Raw genomic sequence first — 19,724 nt, 5'->3', positions numbered from 1 at the left:
GCTGGATTAGAGGACAGGTCTCCCGGCTCCAGGCTCGGCGCTCCTCTCGGCTGCATCTGGCATCCTGCCGCGGGAGCGGGGGGCCGGCGGGGCCGTGGCTGTGGGGCTGTCCCTGCTCCTCGGCGCCTCCTCCCTCCCCGCCCGCCACCCCCCCGCACCCTCCCTCCCCGCGCCTCCCCGCCACCCCCGCTACCGCGCGCCTCCACCGGCTCCTCCCCGGGCCCCGGCTCTGCGCGGAGGCTGCGGTTCGCCCAGGGCAGGCTCGGCGCGCACGGCCGGCGGAGGCGACGGCGACCGGGCACAGAGGGTCCGGCGCGGGGAACCGGGCTCAGCCCCGGCCTGCGCGAGCCGCGGCACTGGTGCACCCGAGGCCGGCCTGGGGGGCCCGCAGGGCGCGCGGAGCGCCGAGTGCGCGTCGGGCTGGGCCCCGCACCCCAGTGCAGGAGCGCGGGCGCGGCGCGGCGCAGCGCCCGGCATGGAGCCGGCTCGGGAGCCCCCAGCGCGGACCCGGCCGCCGCCGCCCCCTGCCGCCCGCCCCGCGCCCGTCCCCGCTGCGCCCAGGCTGCGCTCGCCCGCCGAGGCCGAGGGCCGCGGCCCCGAGGGGCTGCTGCGGCGATCGGGGTCGGGCTATGAGGGCAGCACCAGCTGGAAGGCGGCCTTGGAGGGTAAGCGCCCAGCGGCCCTCCATCTCCCCCATCCCCCCCACTCCGGCCCGGGGACCCGGGTCAGAGTCACCTTGGCCAAGCTCCCGGAGGGCAGGGCGGGAGCCCCCGGAGGACTGATTTCAGGGCACTCAGATGCCACATGGCGGAGGGGGTGGGGGGATGTAGCTAGGGACCACCTATAGTTACAGCCTTGACCCTACCTAGGCAGCTAACTCACTCTTTGACCTTGGGAGCAGGTTTCGTGCTCTGAGCCCCAATCTCCTCCAGAATGAAGGGGGGACAGTGTACTGACCGGCCCTCATCCGATGGGCATGTTGAGAGGGTGGCTGAAATCTGTAGTAGTGGAAATGCTTTGGGCAAAGCGACAAAAGCTGTAGAGCCCAGAGATGGTACCAGTGCCCCGGTGGGAAGCCGAGAGCACGCTGGTGGTGATGGGGGCACGTAGGGAGGGGAGATGTGGAGAATATGCCTCGGGCTCTTCCTTGCAAGGTCATGAGTGCCACCTACCCCTTCCAGTCAGATGGCCTCAGGGAGTGACCCCTGGCTAGCTCAGGGGCAGTAACCAAGTGGAAAATAGATTTCAAGTTCATGAGTTCTTCTGGAAAACTTTGTGGCCCCTGGTGGTGTGTGGTGTGGGAGATGCTAGAGTTGGCAGCAGGGAGGGCTGGCCCTCTGGACTTCTGGGTACTCCTGACATCCCCAGTCCAAAGGCTGAGGATCTGTGCAGTGTTAACTAGGGAAGCCCAGAGCCTGGGTCACACCACCCGTAGGGACAGAGTATTAGAAAAGGAAGGCTTCCTGGAGTAGGTGACCTTTTAGATGTGGAGAGAAGACAGGGTGCACCGGGCTCAAGGAGTGACATGTTCAGGGTCCAGGTGGCCAGAACCAGCCGTTCCCTTGTGGCAAACTGAACTCCGGAGTACTGGGATGGGGGGAAGGGATGGGAAGAGAAGAATCTGGAGGGCCCAGATTGTGAATGGCCACCCAGGCCTTGCCAAAGAGTTTGGACTTTGTTCTGCAGGAGCTGTTGAGAGGTTTTAAGCCTACAATGAGCCAGTGGATTTGCCCTTGGAAGAGTGGCCAGGTCAGTGTGGAAGGTGGGGTGGTGGTCAGGGGCGAGACCTAGCCAGCACTTGGCAGGGCAGGTGCCTTGCCGCGGAGGGAAAGGTGGGGGCAGTAATGTCAGGGTTTGACCCGGATGCTAGTGGGCCAGGGGTGTGGACTAACTCTGTGCTAACTCTGGAGGCAGGGGCGGTCCGACACCTGGATGGTGATTTGGGACAAAGGAAGCAAAGATGTTGGCTCACGGAGTAGAAGAGCCATTGCAGGCTGGGAAGAGTTGAGTTGAATAAAGGTGGACAAACGCCTCTCTCTGCTGGGCATTGTTGGATTTGCCTGTGATCCCTGCTTCCCTCCCGCCCAAGTTATTTCTTGAAGTTGCTCACTCCTTTTGCCTATATGTCTTCATTCATTCCTAAGCATTCCTGCAGGGTCTGCCCTAACCTAACTCTAGCCCCCTGATGGTTAGGGCCTCTTCAGGGGTGATGTGGCCTCTTTCAGTGCTCTCTGGCTTGCTGGTTCCTATTGTACCTCCTGCCCTGACTTTGACACATTCCGCTTCCTGCTCCCCACCCGGGCTGGGTGACCACTTGCAGTTAGGCTGAAGAAGGCAGGAGAATGGCCCAGCGGGACACTGGCTCTTCCACCCGTGCCTACTTGTGTCCAGCCTTCCAGCCCTGTCTTGCCTGTCTTGGTGTGGCTCCTCACCAGGTCTGGGTCTGGGTCTCATGCCTCCTCTGGCCCGCCCCATGGTCTACCCAGAAGCAGCTCACCCTTGATGCCTGTGGTCCTCGGAGGCTCAGCATCTGAGGCCCAAGGGCTTTTTCTACAGTAGTTTTAGTATCTGGGGTCCGAGTCCAGGGTGTTCTCCTCCACTGGTGCTCTGAGGGTCTGCTGGGTGTTCCCTTGGCACCCCCATCTCCTGTCAGAAGAGGGGAGCTCGGGGACCAGGACTGGTCTCTCCAGGGTGTTGCTGTGTGGGCAGAAATCACAGGACAGGGGCTGAGGCAGGTTGGTGAGGTACAAAGAACACAAAGTCTGGAGTCGGGTAAACCCAAGCCATATCCTCCACCACCATGGGCTGGCAGGTTTTCAAACTCATTTGAGCCTCAGTTTCCTTATCTACTAAGCTAGATAATGATTTCTGCCTCTCAGGGCCCCACAGTGGGGTAGGCTGTGTAGGTGACCCCTCTCCCCAGCTCTCTGGACTTAGCATCCTGCACCCGTGATGGGGGAGCTCAGTTGAAACCCTTGGACTGCTGGTCTACCTACCTTGAGTCGGCTCCCCACTCCAAACTGAAGTCCACGGAAATGAGCCCAGTCGACTGACACTGAGAAACACCCGTGTTGGGATGACGGGTCTGCCAGGTCTGAGGGCCAAGGACTGTGCAGCCCTTGCTTAGCCAAGTACCTGTCTTGAGACAAGTGGGAGACTTTTGGACTTGACCAAGCTAAACTCTCCTTTATTACCACGCAGCAAACATTTCGGAAGCACCTACGGTGTGCTGGACCCCATGCTCAGGGCTTTCACGATACTGTCCCATTTAATCCTCACACACACCCTACCGGGGCTGCTGAGTGCTCTATCTGTTCTGCAGATGAGGAAACAGACTCGGAGGGGCTAAGTGTCTTGACCAAGGACACATGTTGGTTGCTAAGGCATGTTTGCCACAAGGGCCCTCTGCCCTGAGAGTTCTTGTATCATCCCGCATGGACCAAGGATCTCGGACTTCATGAGGCCCAGGGGACGGAAATGAATTGTGTTTGGGGTGCGTGTAGCTCTCCTGCCCGTGATCCTCAGACAACGCTGCCGCCTCCAGCGTGGACCCTCTTTTTCTCCTCCCGGGTTAAGCGAAATGGAGAACTTCTTAAATTTAAACCGGGATTAGAGCTCAGGACTTCACGACTTTCCTTAGATGAATAATTAGCTGTATAAATATAAAGCCAAACAGAAGTTCTCCTGATCAAGCCTTCTCTCCTGGTGGCTAATCACTTTTCCTTCCACCCCCCACCCCCACCTCTGGGGAGGGGCTGGGAAAGATGACCCATTGCTTCGGCCTGGGTTCTAGAAAGACTGGGGGTGACTGGAGATGGGGATATTTCTGGCATTGGGGGTGGGGATGGGGAAGAGTGACCTGGGGGTACGGCAGGGGACAGAGTGATTCTGCGTATCGCCAGGCTATAGATTTTTCAGAGCTCACCGATTCTGAATTTTTAATGTTGAAAGTTTCTTGATTAGGCATCAACCCACAACTTCCTGATCAAAACCACACACATGCATTTAGTAAAGCCTTTAAAAATTTAAAAATCACCAAACTCTACATTTGATAGTTTCAAAGAGTCAAGACTATGCACAGAGACTGTGGCTCTGACAACTCAGAGAGGTCAGCAGTGAGTCTCTTCTGGGCTCTGGGTGTGAGGGTGATGGAGCATCTGTTTGAGTTAGGAGCCAGATTTTCAGCTGTCCCTTCCAACATGAGGCTAAATCATATACATTTATAAACATAAGTAACTGCAACCTCAGAGTCCATCTATTGTGGACGATTGCATGGAAGGAATGGTTGTTGAGTTAGACCCTTCTTACGGCTTGAATTCTATTTCCTCCTGCTCTCCCAAGGAGCTATGTTGAAGCAGTTGAACCACCAGCTCCTCAGAAGGGGACCTTATTTGCAAATATGGTAATTGCAGATGTGATTAGTTAAGATAGGCGCATACTGGAGTGGGTGGGCTCCTTATAAGACAACAGTCATATAAAGACAGAGACAACCAGGGAGAAGGTTGTGTGATGAAGAAGGCAGAGCCTGGAATGAGGGGACTGCAAACCAGGGTCGAGGAAGGTCACCAGCACCTCAGAAGCCAGGAAGAAGCGAGCAAGGACTCCCCTCACTTTCAGAGGGACTGCGGCCTTGCTGGTGCCTTAATTGGGGACTTCTGGCCTCCAGAAGTGTGAGACAATAAGTTTCCGGTGTTGTAGGCCATCCAGTTTGTGGGGTTTGTTCCCAACCCTAGGAAACGAATACAACGTTGTTTTGGATCGTCCAGCCCCACAGTCGTCCTCTGTGAGGGCAGCAGTGAGCAACGAGCCGGGACTCCCTGGAGTGTCCTTTTTCTGTCCGTGGTGCCGTGTCCAGAGCAGTTGTCCTCAGGAAAGAATGAAGAGGCACCTTGGTTCTGGTGACATTGGAGAAGCGTGTGCAGATTCCCCGCCCCCAGAGAGCAGCTGTATGTCCACACGGCCTCTCCTACAGAGTCAGCTGAGTTTAAGGCTGACTAAGGACATTGTCATTCAGTGTAGCTAAATTCCCCTTTGAGTATCCGGGGGTGCTCTGTAACATGCAAGGCAATGGCTTTTTTTTTTTCGCCTACTGTAGGGAACACAAAGGCAAGTAAAGCACAGCGCTTTCCCTAAAGGAGCCTGTGGGCTCACCACCACCACCACCACCACCACCATCATCATCATCATGGCAATTGCTAACATTGAACCAGAGCTTGCTATGCCAGACACTCTGCTAAGCCCTGAACATTGGCTTCTCATAAAAATTTTTAAGAGGCAGATACTACTATTCCTTTGTTTTAAAGATGAAGAAAATGAAATAAAATAGAAGCGAAGTAACTTTGTCAATGAAAAGTTACTAAACCATCTAGGAAAGTGGCTGAACTGGGATTTGAACCCAGTGAAGTGGTTTAAGACGCGATGCTCTTACCTTCAGTGCACAAAGCATTACGGTGCCAGTTGTACAGGCCTAGAGGGGCCCGTAGAGAAGGGAGAGGAAGGATCCAGGCAGTGCACTTGCCACAGGGGGTCATGGGGCAGATCAGGCGGATCAGCCCTACTGAGGCTGATCCTACTGAGCCCTACTGAGGCTGCCACTGAGGACAAGGAGCAGACACAGAAAGAGCCCAGCCCGCAAGGGCAGGTGTGAGGCTCTGCTCTTAGCGTGCCCACAGCCACCTGCCTCTGGACTCCTGGTCACTCGCCAGCATAGTCCTTGCTCACGGGAAGGATTTCAAAATGATGGCTGCACTTGCAGGTAAAGATGGCAGACTGAACACACACATTTTCCCTCTTTCCTTCCAGAAGCCCACTGACATGACAGTAAAGGGATTTTTCAAAGGCCATAAGGACAACGAGAACGGGAGAGAAGACAATAGCAATACAGTTGGGAGCTAGGGATCAATGATGAGTGGGAGCTGCTTCTATTGGCCTGAGAAGGCTCGGAAAGCAGAGGAGCAAACTGAGTCACACACAGGGGCCCCCAAAGTATGGAGATGGGGGGCACCAGTCATCATGGCAGTGAGTGAAGATAGAGCTGAAATAGGAGGGCTGGTTGAATATTTTAGAAAGGATTTAGTTGCCCAGGTCCTCTTCCCAGCTCTGGCAGGAGCCTGAGGCTAAGTCTGAGAGAGGGCAGTACATTTGGGAGCAAGCAGTTAAGGGGACATGTACATAATGAATGTTTAGGATGGCCTCCCAGCCTCTCCTCCTGGTCAAGCCTACACCCTTCAGGAGGGAAACAGAAGAGCCTTCTCCAGGAACTCTGGCCCAGCCCAGAGGAAAAACCCCAGGAGGTTGGCACTCAGAGCACCTTGAGGACCAGCCCAGCCTGGTCACTCTGCTGGGACCCCACAGTTTATAAGCCCCTCCCCAGTCTCGGAGGCTCCAATGGACTCTTCCCTCCTGCCTTAATCAGGAACAAATAACCAAGGATCTCCAGACATCTGAGGAAACTTGATGACATGGAAACCACAGACCAAAACAAATGAACAGGAAAAAAAGCAATTTGGAGGAAAAAGAGACTATACAGGGAGAAATAACCTTTCTGCCCCCCTGTCCTCTCCTCCTCTGCCTCCAAAAAACTATCAGTAATATCCAGAAAGAGATAAGAGAAAACATGGCATCATTTTTTAGAAAAGATTTATTTATTTATTTTAGGAGGGGATGGGGCAGAGAGAGTCCCAAGCAGACTCCATGCCCAGCACGAGTGCAGAGCCCAAGGCAGGGGCTGTATCCTATTATGCTGAGATCAGGACCCAAGCCAAAACCAAGAGTCAGACGCTCCACAGACTGCGCCACTGAGGTGCTCCAATATGGCATCATTAAAAACAGGATGCTACTGAGAACAGTAGCAAACCACAGCCAAAACAAAAAACAACCCTGGAAATTAAAAATAATTGCAGAAATGGAAAATTCGGGAGAGAGTAGGAAGATAAAGTTGAGAAAAACCTTCCAGGAAATAGAGCAAAAAGGCAAAAAGATAGTGGGTAAGGGAGAAAAAAGGAAAGAAACTCAGAGGACCAATTCAAGTAGTCCAACATCTGAAGAATATGACCTCCAGAAAGTGGATGGAGAAAGTGGGTGAGAAGAAACCATTGATGATATAGTTGAAGAAAATTTCCTGGAACTGAAGGACATGAGCTTCCAGATTGAACAGGTCCATTGATTGCCTAGTCTAGTGGATGAAAATGGACCCAAACGAAGGCATGGCACGCATGATGAAATTTTAGAAGACTGTGTCATAGAAAAGATCCTTTAAAGTTTCTGAGGGGTGGGGGCGGGACGCGGAAAGCAAATGATATTAAAAGGATCATGGATGAGGATGGCTCTGGAGCCATTTTTCAAGAGCAACACTGGAGCTAGAAGACAATTAAGTAATGCCCTCAACATTCTTTGGAAGGAGAATTCTTTCCAACCTGTAGTACTCAGGCCTCTGGGTTCACAACCCCAGGGGCAGCATTCACTGCAGGACCCAGCGTGAACGTTTGCCGCTGGGGCTGTGCAGGGCAGTGGAAGATGTACTCCACCAGAACAAGGGAGTAAACTAAGGAAAAGGATGACGTAGGATAGAAGGGGCAGGAGAGGCTGTACACGAGGGAGGCAGAGAGAACCTCAGGCTGCTGGCAAAGGGGATTTCAGCGTGGCGGTGGGCTTAGAAGGCAAAATCAGACCGCAGCAGCTCAGAAGGTTCTGGGGGACGCCCTGTTATGGACTGGGTGTTCATGTTCCCCCCAAGTGTCAATCAACAGATGAATGGATAAACAACAGCAAATATATGTGTATATAGGAGTATATATATACATATATTCATACAATGGAATATTATTCAGCCATAAAAAGGAATGACATTCTAACACATGGTACAACATGGATGAACCTTGAAAACATTGAGTTAAGTGAAATAAGTCAGACACAAAAGGACAAATATTGTATGATTCCACTTACATGAAATCTCTAGGATAGGCAAATTCATAGAGACCAGAAAGTAGATTACAGGTAACCAGGGGCTGGGGGAGGTGGGAACCAGGAGTGAAAGCTTAATCAGTACCGAGTTTCTGTTTGGGTGGTGAGAAAGTTGTGCAAATAGACAGTGGGGATCGTTGCACAATATCATGGATAGAATTAATGCCGCTAATTGTGCGCTTAAAAATGGTTAAAATGGCAACTTTGATGTTATGTCTGTTTAATGACAGTAAGAAAAATAGAGTCTATGTCTAAGGTCTAAAAGGGTTCTTCCGCTAAAAAGAAAATAAAAATGTTCAGTGATAACAAAAAAATAAATAAAAATTTAAAAGCGGGGAAGGCAGAGGATCAGGGGAGGTTTTGTGAAGAGGATGGAAGGGGCAGGGTGGGCAGGATTCCAGGGGTAGCGGGGCAGGGGGGAGAAGAGCTCCGGGGGCAAAGACCCAGCCCCGGGGCTGTGAGGACAGGCTGGGTTATTTCAGGGAATCCACGTGGCTGAAACCGGGAGCAGGCAGAGAAGCGGCAGGAGGTAAGAACTGGAAAGTTTGGTGCCACGGAAGATGGCAAGCGCAGAGCCTTGGAAGGGGTGGGTTTAGGCAGCCGGGTCGAAGATTCAGACCTGGGCTCCAGAACAGCGGCTCTGGGACTTCAGTGAGCAGCAGATTCCCGCGGAGGGCTTGTGAAAACTCAGACTGCTGGGCCCAGGCCAGAGTTCTCCAGCGTCGGGACCTGGGGCTTGGCGGTGGGGCTTGGCAGTGGGGTGTGGGTGGCCGGGTACTGAACCCCTTCTTTCTCTCCTCAGACACTACCACACGTCTCCTGCTGGGGGCCATCGCGGTCCTTCTGTTCGCCATCCTGGTGGTGATGAGCATCTTGGGTGAGCGTGGATGTCCGGGCGGGGTACACACACCTTGTCAAAATCAGGTCTCATTCGGTAAAGAAAGGTTCCGGACATACCATGTATTCCGTGGGGCCCAAAGCATAGAAAACAGAGTGCTGCTTCTGGGTGAGAGTTTAGCCTAAAATAATATATCCACACGATGGCTCTCCCTGTCCCCTTTACTAAGCCACGTGGGGGAGTGGCCAGGTGACTTGGGTACACAGAGCCAACTTGAGGTGAGTTAGATAGGCACTGCTTCTTGGAGGAGACGGTTTGGGGACAAGGGCCTTGAAAGATCACATTCATTCATTTAACAAACATTTATGGAGCCCCGCTGTGTGTTAGGTCCCCTAAATGCTGAGGATAAAAAAAAAAGAAAGAAAGAAAGAAAGGATGATTAGGACATCATCTTTGCTGCCCAGTTCTGGAGGCATCCCTGCTAGGGGGCTTCCCATGTGGGACTGAAAGGGGGAAAGGAATACAAGGGAGGAAACCCTCCAAGGACAGGCAAGGCTCTATGACCAGGAGATTGGGCTGCTTTTTATGGATTCAAGTCAAAATGTGTGGTGGGTTCTAAAGGGTTTGCAAAGGGATTTCAGTGCCTTGTCTTTAATCTTTTTTTTTTTTTAAAGATTTTATTTATTTATTTGAGAGAGAGAATGAGATAGAGCATGAGAAGGGGGAGGGTCAGAGGGAGGAGCAGACTCCCTGCCGAGCAGGGAGCCCGATGCGGGACTCGATCCCAGGACTCCAGGATCATGACCTGAGCCGAAGGCAGTGGCTTAACCAACTGAGCCACCCAGGCGCCCTTGTCTTTAATCTTTGAGAAGCACCCAGAGGTGGGCACCTTGAAAGGGGAGAGAAGTCCAGTGATAGTATTAGCTCCCACCAAACCCTCCCCTTTGGGCATGCATGATAATCAGGGGATTTGTGAGTGTTTAGAAAAGAATATGGCGACCACTGGTGCAAGCTTGGATTCATCTAGAATAATCACTACGAATTAAATTAGTTTCCTTTTGTCCTCGTGCTAGGTTGGGGAGGTCAGAGCAATGCGAAGACATAGCGTGTTGTGATTTTCGTAAAGCACAACAGAATCTCTCTGGAGGTCCTTGTGGAAAAGCTGACACGTGCCCACGCCATGGCCAATACCTTAGTGGTCCTGTAGCCCACTGAGCAGACAGGCCGGAGTGTCGGTTATTTAATTGGCGTCGGTGTCTGTAGGTCCCTTGGGGCTGGAGTACCACAGGCCTCTTCTTGGCTCTGTCCCCGTTGACATTTTAATCACTCACTTGTACGAAAACAAACAAAAAGATGCTTATGGAATTTGTAGGTGACACAAGGATGCTCAGGGCAACAGATGAAGGGTGCTTAATATGACAGGTGGGAAAAAAAAAATCAAGATCAAAATGTATCTTTCGAAACTCAGATGAGCCAATGTGAATGAGATAAAGGTGGAAGAAATAAAAATAAGATCTTCAAATGGATTTAAAAGGTGATTGATACATATTCTGGACACAGGGGAGACCCGGCTTGGAAATAGATGACACGAAAACAAGCGAAGGGCACGTTCTGCCTGCCGAGGAAAGCGCACGTGTGCACATACCCACTGATTCCTTTCCTGGAAGCAGTCTGTAGACTGGAAAGCCCGTAGCCACTGGAAGGAGTGTGGCCATCACTGTTGCTGGGAGTGGGGCCACATCTGGTGTGTTCCAGTCTGTTCTGGGGGCAGCATTTGGGTGCCCGTGTGGACACACTGCAGTGAGCCAGGCAGGATGGAGAAGCTTGGACACGTGGCCTCCAGATCTTTTCTAAATCTGTGTTTCTGGGCTTCCATGCCTCAGGGAGTTTGGGGAGAGAGAGGAGCTCTGACCCCAGGGGCTAATCTGCTGGCACTTCTCCTGGTGGTCATGCCCTTGCCAGCCTCCCCAATTTCCCTTCCCTGTTTATTGGGTCACCACCCTTTTCCCTGCTGGGCACCGTGAGAGGGGCTCATCTGGGGAGAGGGCCACCCGAGGCACCCCGGAGGGCACCGAAGTCGGGCCGGTGGAGGGAACGCTGGGTCGCTGAGCAGGACTCTTGAGGCCCGAGCAGGGGCCAGGCCTGCTGTCAGACGCTGAGTCCCCTCCGTCTACCCTGCAGCTTCCAAGGGTTGTATCAAGTGCGAGGCGCCCTGCCCGGAGGACTGGCTGCTCTACGGAAGGAAATGCTACTTCTTTTCTGAGGAGCCGAGGGACTGGAACACGGGCAGACAGTATTGCCATACTCACGAGGCTGCGCTGGCCGTGATCCAGAGCCAGAAGGAGCTGGTGAGCGCTGGGCCGCGGGCGACGTCCGGGGAGAACCCCACTCCTGGGGTGTGGCGGCCCCCATGACCTGTTTCCGGCCGGGAGTGTGCTGGTGGGCCCTGTGGGGTGCGAGCACGTTTCCGAGTGGCTCCTGTTTCCACTGCTGTGGTGAAGGCCAACGGATTTCAAGCTGAGGCTGGTTTGCTGAGCTCAACTAGATTCATTAGAATTACAAATTATAAACGCCCTTGTGAATGAAGAACACACTGGCACCTTCTACTCGTCCAAATCAGGGCATGAGCTCTCGATGAACACCCAAAACAGTTTTCTCAGTAGAAAAATGAAAGAAACACAATGAATGAGTCTGTTGTCCGTTTTGGATTTGGGGGTAACAGTGGTGTGGCAATCCAAAATAGCAGGTAGTTGAAAAATCACTTCTGTTTGTCTTGGATACACAGTACAGTATCTCCTTGCTGCAGAGAAAGGCCCAGAAGTATGGGGGTAGAAGGACACCCAAACTGAACGTTGTGATTTGTCCCAGACCATCCATCACATTGGGCAATCCCAGGCTTCCTGCAAATCAGGAATACTGACTGGCGGGCTGGACCACGGAGCTAGGAGGACAAACCTTGTTCTAGGCTTCCTCATCCAGCGGGCATGCTCCCACCTGCTGGGAGGGATGTCAGCGAGAGTGCAGGGCGCTCTGTGACCCCAGCTCCTTACTTGCGGGATGCAGGGAGGGATCCCCCTTTCAGCGTCTGTATATTGTGGGAGCCAGTCTTCTCAGCGGAGGTCAGTCTTGGGATGTACGAACAGTCAGGAAACTGCAGATGACTCGGGTTTCCCTCTTTCCTTGATATAGGAGTTTATGTTCAAGTTCACACGGAGGGAGCCCTGGATTGGTCTGCGCAGAGTTGGGGACGAATTCCACTGGGTCAACGGGGACCCATTTGACCCGGACACGTGAGCTGAGGCTTCATCTTCTGGCCACTGGACTTAGACTGGGGAAGGTCTAGCCCCCCCAGACACAGCCTCCTGAGGGAGAACCACTGAGTTCTGTGATAGCTAGAGTTCCTAACCTCCAGGGTCAGCAGCGTGTGACCAAGATAATAATAATGAAGAGGGCTTTACTTCTCTCTCTCTCCCCTAATGTCCAGCCTGGTTTGGCAGCTCTACTGTATGTAGTCATCAGAGCTTCCTGCTGTGGGGCCCAGGCTCTTTCCATCTTGTGGCTCCCCACCTGGGTAGCGGCTCGTCTGTGGGGCTCAGTGTGGCTCAGAGGAAGGGGAAGACATGGTCTGGATGTCCCTCTGCATTGGCCAGAACTTAGCCACTCGACCACACTGCCCGCAGGGGAGAGTGGGGATGGGGTCTCTATTCTGGGCAGCCATGTGTTGCCTAAACATTGTTCCTGTGGAAGAAAGGGGCTCTGACCCCAGGGTACTGTGAGCACTCCCTTAGAACAAACAGTGCCTGAGGGTGCTGGCCGTGTGTGAAGTGGTGGGATTGCTTGTGTGACCCAAGGGGTGTGCACGTGAGAGTGTGCTGCGGCGGCAGGTGTGCGATATCAGGGACTGGTTTGTTGGGTGCTGGTGGCAGGGGTCATGGGTGGTGGGGGTGGGAGTGTCTGGCTGTGGCAGTGTGGGGGGGTGGTGATAGTGTGTGTGTGTGGGGGGGGGAGGTAGTCCAGGCTTAGGGGAGCACAGGGGAGGGCATACAGGGGAATAAGAACCTCAGTTTCTAGTCCAGCCCCTAAGGCTGGAGGAATAGGCCCTGAGGAGCCGGGTGGGGGCACAGCTGCTCACCTGATGATGATGATGATGCAGGAGGCACCCAAGACCCCCAGCCCTCCACCATGGCCGGAAGTTGGCGATCAGCCACCTTCCCATTCGAGGCGGGCTTAGGGCTTAGCCTCCAGGAGGCGAGCATTCTGTCAGCTCCTTCCCTCCTTTGCCCTGGCTCCTGTGCCCTTCATTTTATACCCCCTCTTTGTCCTCATTGTCTCTTCTGTTTTTTCTCTGTCCTTTTCCTGCCTTCATCCCAGATCTATCCTTAGAGCTGCTGAGAAGTCTTGCACTTTCTGTCTCTCTCTCCCCTCTTCTGGAAGCTTCCTGCTCCCAGAACCTGGGAGAGCCCTGGAGGCTGGGGTCCCCCGCGTGCTGACCATCTGCCAACCATTGGGCCTTTAGGCCATGTTTCTCTGGCACTGAGGTAGTCCTGCCTGGCACCCCCTCTTGAGGTCATTCTGGTACCCTCTCTTGGGAGACCCCAGCACTAGCTTTGGCAGGGGCCTCAGATCTGGGTGACCAAACGAGGTTGAGAAGAAATCTTCAAATTCAAAAGGAATGATTTTAGGTAGAAAGAACCCCCACCCCCCACACCTACTGATGATGTCTGTGAATTTGTGGGCCACACAGCCTGGGCACCAGACGCCGGGGTTAATCAGGTCCACCCCTGCGAGGTAGTTTCATTTAGCTCATCTCCACTGGGCTCTTCCTGTGCTAGAACTGTGTGCTCATCAGGGGAGCCAAGGTGAGAGGGGCACGGAGCCCACTGTGCAGGTGCTGACCGCCTGGGGGACTGGCAGGGACAGACAGACACAGGCCTCCATGTCCCACGGTGCAGGCAGGTGCTGCGGGGAGGGAGGCTGGCAGAGGGTGGTCCTGAACCGGATTCTGGCTCATGGGACAAGTGAGCTAACTCTGGAAGGATGCAGAAGCAGGATGGGAAAGTGCAGGGTGTGTCTCTAGGCATCCTCAGGGTGGCTGGAGCCGTGGTGCACACAGTAGGTAGACAATGGGGGGAGCCACACTAGAAAGTTCTATAAGGGCTAAAAGTAGTGGAAGGTGGCTCCAGAGGGAGGGACAGGTCACCGGGCCTCCGGGGCCACCCAGCAACGGGCTATGCATGCCAGGTTGTAAGCGCCTGCTCTCTTGTCTTCTGGCCACAGATTCCCCATCTCAGGCCTGGGAGAGTGTGTCTTCGTGGAGCCCACCAGGCTGGTGTCAACGGAGTGTCTGATGACCCGGCCCTGGGTGTGCAGCAAGATGGCCTACACATGAGGTGGGTCAGGCCAGAGGCGGCCCTCCAGCCAGGCTCCAAGACCGGCCTGCCCCCGCTCCTCTCCAAGGCGAAGCAGTGAGGAGGGTGCCCTCCGCCCCAGGCCCCTGTTCCAGGTCCCACAGCCCTGGTTCCTGGTCTCCTTGGCCCCAGGCAGGTCCTGTGGCTCAGCCGTCAAATCCCACATGCTCCGTAGTGTAGGCATCCCCCAAACACACACACACGCACACGTGCACACATTCACACGCATGCACAGGCATGCACACAGTCCCTCCTCAAGGTCAGAGTCCACTCTCAGTCACCCCAAGGCCCTCCCTGGCCCTGCGCTGGAACACGTCCCCCCCCATGTGGCCCTGGTGCTTGGAGGAAGGGTGGGCGCTGACACGGATTGCATCACTGTCTGCACGATCATTTCTCCCCTGGGTGCTGGGGAGGCAGGGAGGGCGGGCTTCCCGGCACGGGGCCCCCTCCACCACCCTCTTCGCCCGGCCTGGGTTCTCAGGCAGGCCCCTGCTGTGTCTGGGGTGCTGTTGTGTTGGTCACTGACGGAATAAAGAGATGACTGGCATCCAGAGGAATCGGCTGCCATTTGTTTCAGGGCCATGGCTTGGGGGTGGGGAGTGGAGGGACACATCTCTGGGGGCCTGTGAGGAGCCATTGCTGAGATGCACTTGATCTAGCGTGGCAGGTGGCAGCGTGTAGGAGCCGAGGACAAAAACACATTCTGTGGCCTCAGGGCACCATTTAATTTGGCTGGGCTACCGAGTTATTCTTAGATGTCTGAGGGGTATGTTCCATCTGGTTCCTTCATTACTATTCGACTCAATATGACAAACGTTTATTCACATCACACCTACCACGTGCCAGACACCCCACCAGGCCTGGGGATCAACAGCTTTATCCCCCAAGGAGTACACAGGGAGCAGAGGCAACAGCTTGGGAAGCACCAGAATGTTCTGGAACACAGTGGAGGGATGACTTATTCTGCCTTAGGGGAGAAGGGGGGGTGGACTGAGCGGGAGGATGAGCCATGCAGAAAAGATGATGTTCATGGTGGGCGGGATAAGAGTGTGTGCAGGTCCTACAGCCTCTTTTTACCTTCCTCGGTCTGCCTGGGGAGGAGGTGGGGGTCTGGCAGTTCCCCTGGGCCTGTTGAGGTCCACGTGCCACCACCCCAACACACACACACACACCCCTGGGGCCCCAGAGCTCGCCCCAGTGGGGCCCGGACCTCCCCAGCCTCCGCTCAGTGCCCCGGGCTGGCTGAGATGTGGGCTGCCGGCCCGGCGAGCCGCGTGCAGGTGAATTTGGGTCCTGGCCCATTTTCAGAAAATAGCTCAGAGGGAAACCAGGTCCTGCTTTGCTCTGCTCAGTCCTTTTACTGTTGGGTTTCAGGCAAAACTGTCAGCTTGGTTTTGTTGAACTTTCTGCCTGCTTTCCAGATATCTAGTAAAATATGGACATTTTTGTGATCTCCTATTTTGTCTTTAGTGGGAAGCCAGTGAGGAACCTGAGCGTAGGCTAAAGAACAGACTGCAGTTCAGTGTGGTGGTGGTGCCCTGGGGCGGGGGGGGGGGGGGGGGGGGCGGGAGGGCCCCCCCCTCCCCTGCAGGTGGGGGAAGGGTGTCGGGGGGTCAGCGGCCGCCGCTACTTTGGGGGGGGTTTGGGGATAGTCTCCCTCCCGCCCATTCTCAGTCATGCACAGGCCCGTGGTCCTCACCAGGATCTTTCCCTCACAGATGGCCAGGCTCCAAAGCCTCGCAGGTGGTAGCCACAGAAATGTCCGAGGCAGGAAATGCTGCCAGAGGTGGCGGAAGTGTAAGTGGCAGAGTCCCAAGGCCCCGAGGGGGGGACCCGAACAACGAGGGGGGCTGGGAAGGGAGCAGTGGGACAAGACAGGGGACGATGAACCCGTGCCATTCGGATCTTACCTCTTACTCGGTTATCCAAAGCCTGCCACCGGCCGCTTCCAAGTGCACCCTGGCAAATAAGCTCTCCCGCCCTTGGGTCTGTCCTGGGAACACACCACAATTCTAAATCAGTTTAGCAGCTAAAGGAACCCGGACTCAGGGTCGCCAAGGTTTTCAGAGTTTTCCCATCTGGTCCCTACCAAGGAAGGAAACACAGGACGGAAAGCAAACACTGGCCCGCGGAAATGCGGAAACGCAGGCAATCCTTCGCAAGGTCAGAGAGGGCTGAGCACCTAACCCTAACCCTCCCGCGTGGGCCGAGCCCGCCCCGTTTGCGGGGCTGCGGGGCCCGGTGCTGTGCTCTTGGCGGCCACAGGGGGCAGCACCGAGGGCGGGCACCCCGCTGGTTTCCGACCCCCCCCCCCCGCCCCTTCCGCCCCACCTGCGCGCACCTCCCTCCGCCACGAGGGCCCAAGGGACCCTCCCCCTTCCCCGGACCCCACTCCTGAGCCCCTTCGGAAGGTTTTTCGTTGCCGAGGCGACCCCTGGCGGTGAGAGTGTGCTTACCTCGGAGCCTGGGCCGCAGCTCCCTGGGTGGGTTTGAACCCAAACCCCAGGCCGGTCCTCGGTGCAGCCCTGGAGCGGGCAGGGCCCCTGTGGAAGGCTGAGCACGCACGGCCTCTGTGGAGCTGGAGGCGACAGGGAGGACTGGCTAAGCGTGCGGGGCTGTGCCGCCAGGTCAGCGGGTGCCGGCTTAGTCCGTCTCCGCCCCGCAAGGCCGCACTGCCCGCCCGTGCTTACGGATGAGAGCGGACTCAGAGAGGTTACGGGACTGGCTCCACGTCACACAGCTGCGGGGTGGTGGAGGCAGGGTCCGAACCCACCCCCACCCCACAGGGCCCTTGGGAAGCCACTCGTGTGGCACGCATGTCCCTTTGCCAGCTCTGAGGCCAGCTCTGGGGAGGGAGGTTTGGGAGGGTGTACGTGTGGGGGTGCGGGGCCACCCAGGGAAAACAGGATGGAGGCCCACAGGCGATTCTTTTTCTGGACACTTTTGTCTCCTTCATATGATTTTCATTTAAATTACCCACAGAGGGTGGGGGTAATGCAAATGATGCCTTCTGTCCTTTTCCTCCTTCAAGGTCGGGCTGGAGCCTCCCTCAGACGCCTCCCCGGACGGTAGCAGCTCTCAGTGGCCACTCCCTTCCCCCAAACCTCCAGCACTTAGGACCGAGCCTCTCACATGGCCCGAGTCTCCTGGCCTTGTCATCTGTGACTCCTCTCTTCACCCCATCTGACTGCTCTGCCATCTGATTATAAAGCCCTGGATGGTAGGGACTGTGTTGTTGGCCTCTTCGAACATAGCACCTGCTCCAAAGATGGTTCCCATGACCGTGGGGTTGCCCACAGCGCCCGGAGCCGTGTGCCACGGCGGGAGATGGCAGAGGCTGCTCTGGTCAGACTTGTCTTTTAAGCTTTGGTGGCCATGGCGTGGTTTTAGAGGTGCAGCAAAGATGAATCTTTAATGTGCTGTGCTTCAATTAGATGAGCTCACTCATGTTCCCTAAGCGAGCACGTACTGGGTGGGCTGGGTGGGCGGTGGCCCAGAGGTACAGTGAGGGAGAGCTGTCCCAGCCTCCAAAATGTCCTTTGCATCATGCACAGGGCCCGAGATGGGGACATGGCTGTGAATGGGAACCAGGCATCGCTGACTGGCCTTGGCTGCTGAAGGTTCCTGGGCTCACCAGGATAACCGTGCTAATGTCACCGTGTCATTCTGTAAAAGATGACCTGGTTTTCAGAAAGGCCCACTGTCTGCTGGGAGTGCTTACACCAGGAGGGGGGGGAGGGGGGCGAGGTACCTGCCTCTGTTCTCTTCTTGGTCTGTAGCGTATGGGACTCAAACTGGGGGCATCTGGAAAGCCTCCTGCCACCTTCATCAGAGATCCCCGCTCTCTGTCGGGGCAGCCTGGAGTGGACACGTTCTGGGTCTGGCTCCCAAGACCTGCCTGAGACTAGTCTGAGGCTAGCTCCACCGGCCAGCCGGTGTGGAGCTCTGGCCGCATTGCTAAGCCTCTCTGACCCCAGGCTTCACCTCTCTAAAGTAGAAATCGTGCCTGCCTTGTCTACCTCACAGGGTTTTGAGAATTGTAGGGGTGAGAAATTATCTACCCCATTCTCACTGTCCACGAGGCCCAGAGAGGTTAAGTAACATGTCTGGGGTCACACAGCTAGAGCTAGAACCCAGGTCTTATGGCCCTCCTGTTCCCTGTTTATACTCTTATTATTACACGTGTCCTGCTTTACTTGTTTGCCATCCTTGCAGAAGTGTAAGCTCCTAGAGAGCAGGGGTCCACTCTCACACTCCTTTGTTTCTTTGGCATCTGGCACATGCAGAAGGTACTCAGTAAATATGTGTTGAACTCAACTAACCTTGACTGCTAGTTCCAATGTTCTTTCCTCCGCACATGCTGTCTGTGATCCTGGAAACTGTACTTCCAGCTCAGCCTCCCACAAAGTATGAAAACTTGCAGATGTGTTAGAGAAAATGATAAGCAAGATGCTCAATCGCCTTGCAATTCCCATTAGGGTCCTGTAGTTTATAGCACAGAATCCATCTGAGCAAATACATACACAGATAAGACAAAATTGGAATAAGGATAACAACTAACATGAATTGAGAGCTGATTAGGGCCAGGCACTGTGCTAAACATTTCATACATGAAGTGCTTATTAGCACAGTGCCAGGCCCATGGTAAGGGCTTAAAAAAAGGATACTGTTTGGGCTCAGTTAAGCCTTTGACTCCTGATCTTGGCTCAGGTCTTGATCTCAGGGTCGTGAGTTTGGGTCCTGCACTGGGCTCCACACTGGGCCTGGAGGCTACTTAAAAAAAAAAAAAGTATTACTACCTTCTTTAACTATAATGTAAGTTGAGTAGAATATTAGAGCAGGCTAGCTTCTGCAATAATACCCAAATTTCAGAGGCTAACAAAGTATTTTTTCTGCCTCACACCAGAGACTAAGCAGGTCAGTGATGGGGAGCAGCTTTGCTCCGTCCGGAGCCTTTGGATGTAGCAGTTGACAGGGGATGTGTTTCAGAGGAGGTGGTAGATGGGACTGCCATGCAAGCCTTTTCACTTCCCTTCTGGGCGCATGGAAAGAGCGTAGTTCCCAGTCTCTTTGAAGTTAGGCACCCAGTGACTTGCTTTAACCAAGAAAAAGTGATGCAGGTCATTTCCAGGTGGAAGCCTTTTTTTTTTTTTAATTTATTTTTAATTTAAATTCAATTAATTAACATATAATGTATTATTTGTTTCAGGGGTACAGGTCTGTGATTCATCAGTCTTATATAATACCCAGTGCTCATTACAACACATGCCCTCCTTAATGTCTGTCACCCAGTTACCCCATCCCTCCCAACCCCTCCACTCCAGCAACCCTCAGTTTGTTTCCTATGATTAAGAGTCTCTTATGGTTTGTCTCCCTCTCTGGTTTCGTCTTGTTTCATTTGTTCCTCTCTTCCCCTATGATCCTCTGCCTTGTTTCTTAAATTCCACATATCAGTGAGATCATATGATAATTGTCCTTCTCTGACTGACTTACTTCACTTAGCATAATACCTTCTA

General features: G+C 54.4%; 1 protein-coding gene and 1 long non-coding RNA gene across 2 annotated transcripts; one reads left to right on the top strand and one right to left on the bottom strand.

Moving 5' to 3' along the window:
• Window positions 1–475: 475 nt before the first annotated feature.
• On the top strand, window positions 476–14,789 carry CLEC2L (C-type lectin domain family 2 member L). The gene is made up of 5 exons (XM_032401470.1): window positions 476–665; window positions 8,765–8,839; window positions 10,982–11,148; window positions 11,990–12,090; window positions 14,078–14,789. The coding sequence occupies exons 1-5, from the start codon at window positions 476–478 to the stop codon at window positions 14,187–14,189; spliced, it is 645 nt and encodes a 214-aa protein (XP_032257361.1). The 3' UTR covers window positions 14,190–14,789.
• Window positions 14,790–16,119: 1,330 nt separating this feature from the next.
• On the bottom strand, window positions 16,120–18,968 carry LOC116630725. The gene is made up of 4 exons (XR_004298994.1): window positions 18,876–18,968; window positions 18,531–18,624; window positions 16,665–16,786; window positions 16,120–16,201 (listed from the first exon to the last, which is right to left on the bottom strand). It is a non-coding gene; the product is annotated as an uncharacterized LOC116630725 (long non-coding RNA).
• Between the last annotated feature and the right edge of the window lie 756 nt (window positions 18,969–19,724).

The sequence above is a fragment of the Phoca vitulina genome, unplaced genomic scaffold (assembly GCF_004348235.1).
Source record: "Phoca vitulina isolate PV1807 unplaced genomic scaffold, GSC_HSeal_1.0 scaffold4, whole genome shotgun sequence".
NCBI lineage: Eukaryota > Metazoa > Chordata > Mammalia > Carnivora > Phocidae > Phoca > Phoca vitulina.
The sequence above is the reverse complement of the archived record's forward strand: the minus strand, read 5'-3'. Positions and strand labels throughout refer to the sequence as shown.